The sequence below is a fragment of the Lepidothrix coronata genome, unplaced genomic scaffold (genome assembly GCF_001604755.1).
Source record: "Lepidothrix coronata isolate B3197 unplaced genomic scaffold, Lepidothrix_coronata-1.0 Scaffold2, whole genome shotgun sequence".
Taxonomy (NCBI): domain Eukaryota; kingdom Metazoa; phylum Chordata; class Aves; order Passeriformes; family Pipridae; genus Lepidothrix; species Lepidothrix coronata.
The window spans coordinates 12,888,369-12,891,349 of NW_016690182.1; the positions used below are offsets into that span (position 1 = coordinate 12,888,369).

Below are 2,981 nucleotides of genomic sequence, written 5' to 3' on the forward strand. Positions count from 1 at the left end.
TGCAGGAAGAGGCTTCCCTGGGTCTGGTGGTGACTCCCAGGAGCCCTACAGGCTGTGCCAGGCTTTGGGAACTCTCTGTGCTTGTCCCCATTCCCAGTTAACGTGTCTGAGCAGGCTCTGCTCGATGCCCTGGTCCCTGGGTGGGGGACAGCCACCGCCCCACGTGCCACCGTGGCAGCTTCCTGCCCAGGTGCTTGCTGTTCTCCCCTCTTCTCCAGGGTTGTCTGGAAACGTGGCTGGAGGGGAGGGACCTCAGTGGGCACAGCGGGTGCTGTGAGTCCAGCGGTCCCTTCCACAGGCAGGCGTTGGCAGAGCTCCGCTTCCCTGAGAGGCACCGCTGCTCCCTGGGCTCCCACTGCTCCCCAGGATCCCACTGCTCCCCAGAGAGTGAGGGGCTGCACCTACCACCGACCTGCACCTGCTGAGAGGCCCCAGGTGAGAGGTGCCTGAGAATCGTGTTGGGGTCGTGCCATCCCTGTGCAGGGGACAGCCATGGGCAGCTGGGCAGTGGGAGCCATCCTCGCCCTGCTGGCCTCACTCATCCTCGCTGCCAACGTGCTGGTGGCCATTGTCCTCCTCTTCCTCATCCCGAAGAGCAGCAACAAGGGGCTCTGTTTTGTCCTCAATCTCGCCATTGCGGACACCAGTGTTGGCTTCACGGTCATGAGTCTGGCCATAGACGAGATTTCCCAGCCATTTTATCCTTCCCAGAAGTTCTGCACCCTCAGAATGGCTTTTGTGATCTTCTCTTCTGCTGCCTCCATCTTGTCCCTGATCCTGGTTGCGTGTGACAGGCACCTGGCCATCCGGAAGCCTTTCCACTATGTCCAGCTGGTGACGGGCCAAAGGATCGGGATGTGCTTGGTGGGGCTCTGGCTGGTTGCTGCCACCGTCGGCTTCCTCCCGGTCTTCGTCCCCGTCTTCCAGAGGTTCTCCGACTGTGGGAAGTGCTCCTTCTTCCATGTCTTCCACCCTGCCTACCTGCTCACCATGTTCTTCATGGGCTTCTTCCCCGCGCTCTTCCTCTTTCTCTACCTCTACTGTGACATGCTGAAAATCGCCTCGGTGCACGTGCAGCACATCCAGGAGGTGGAGCAGGCCGGGCTGGCGGGGGGCTGCCCCCCACCCCGCACCGCCAGCGACATGAAGGCCATGCGCACGGTCGCCGCACTCATCGGCTGCTTCACCCTCTCCTGGCTGCCCTTCTGCATCGCCAGCATCGTGCTGATGTTCTGCCCCAAGTGCTTCCCCTACAAAATCATCGAGAACTTCCTCTGGCTGCTGGGGCTGGGGAACTCCCTCCTGAACCCGCTGCTCTATTCCTACTGGCAGAGGGATGTGCGGCTCCAGCTCTCCCAGCTGGCTGCAGGTGTGAAGAGGAGGGTCCTGCTCCACCTCGGCAAGGGCCGCTGTTTCCCTGGCAGAGGCCCCAAGCCTCTCCCAGCCGTGTCCTGCCCACAGCTCCAGGACTGACTCAGTAAGGAGCAGCTGTCTCCAGCTTTCCAGCTCCCCTCCTGCATTGTGACCATGAACTCAAGGCCTACCAGCTGTGAAGGAGATCCCAGAGGGGCGGGACCAATCTGGATGCTGATTCCCAGACATCCCAGACATTCCCTACCAGATTCCATCCTGCCCACTGCCCCACAACCCACAGCACAGCCAGCTCTGCACCAGCCCCAGGCACCCCAGGTTGCAGGTTTTCCCTGGAGAGCCTCCGTTGGAGCAGCCTCGTGTCTCCTGGACCAAGCCCTGCCACTCGCTCCACAGGAAAGGACCCTTCAGCCATCACTGCCCGGCTTCCCCTGCCAGACCTGACCTCCTGCCCTCCCCTCTGCCTGCAGCATCGACTCCATGGGCAATGAGACCCCATGCAGGTGGGGGCACAGTAGGGGCTACACCCCCTTGGCTTGGCCCCAGCAGTAAAGGCTGGGAGGGGTGTGAACATCCTCAAGCTCTCCTGGACCACAGGCACTCCCTTCCCAAACCCATCTCACACAGTCATCCCTGCTCTGGGCTGTGCCCACCAGAGGCAGAGGTGAGGAGGGTGGGTTCGGGCATGGGGGACACAGAGGGGCTTGGCAGCAGCTGTGTCTGTGTGTGGGCTGGACTGACTCAGGGTGGGGGGCAGTCTCAGGGGTGGGGGCAGCCCCACGAGTGGGGCACAGCACAGGTTGTGCTGTTGCTGTTTGCCCAGGCTATAAAGGGAGTTAATGAGTAACTGGCTGAACAGGGAGCAGGAGGACTGGCTGCCTAGGAACCAGGGAGATCCGCCGGCAGGAGAGCTGCCCTGTCCCACCCAGGATTTGGGACTGGAAGTGTTCCTATTTTCCTGCTCATCCCATGGGAGCACTCTGCCTGCTCTGCAGCGGTAGCCACATGGCTGTCCCTGCCAGAGGTTATAATATTTAATTGATTCTCATAAAATCATCCCATTTAATCCACATGGAAAGAAATCTTCCCTTAAAAGCTGTTTATTTGCTAAAAATGTACCCTAACCTGAAAATGAGGGTGATCTGCATGAAGTAGCCGTTGTTTCCACCTCTGCCCTTGCACCACCGGCAGACATGAAGGCTCAGGGCTGTATCCAGTCGCATCCAGAATCTGCCTTGGTCCCAAGGCTTTCCCCATCCTAGAGGAAGAGGAAGAAATAAAGGTGCCTTTAAAACAAACCAAACCAAGAGGCCCTCTGTGACAACCCCCTCCACCTGGGAAGGGCCTGGGACCGGGTACCACTCAGCAGCTGCTGTTCCTGGCTGTGCCAGATGGACTGAGCCTGAGGGAAGGCTGCCAGGCTCTGTGTAGGTGGATCTAGCAGGTGGATCCAGCCTGATTCAGCTCTGGGGATCAACACATCATCTCCCTGCAACAGGGCTTTGCTGCCTGTTCTTGGTGACACCCGAGCTCTGTCGGCTATTGCTTTGATCATCCTCATCCTCACCGAGCCTCTGGTACTGCCACAGTCGATCCCTGCCTCTGTCCAA

At 59.7% G+C, this 2,981-nt stretch overlaps 1 protein-coding gene across 1 annotated transcript; it reads left to right on the forward strand.

Annotated features, from left to right (window-relative positions):
- The first annotated feature begins 492 nt into the window (after nt 1-492).
- On the forward strand, nt 493-1,473 carry GPR119 (G protein-coupled receptor 119). The gene has a single exon (XM_017816982.1). The coding sequence runs from the start codon at nt 493-495 to the stop codon at nt 1,471-1,473; it is 981 nt and encodes a 326-aa protein (XP_017672471.1).
- The last annotated feature ends 1,508 nt before the right edge of the window (nt 1,474-2,981 follow it).

Excerpts from the sequence above, each read along its gene's own strand:
- GPR119 (XM_017816982.1), top strand. The coding sequence starts at position 493 with ATGGGCAGCTGGGCAGTGGGAGCCATCCTCGCCCTGCTGGCCTCACTC.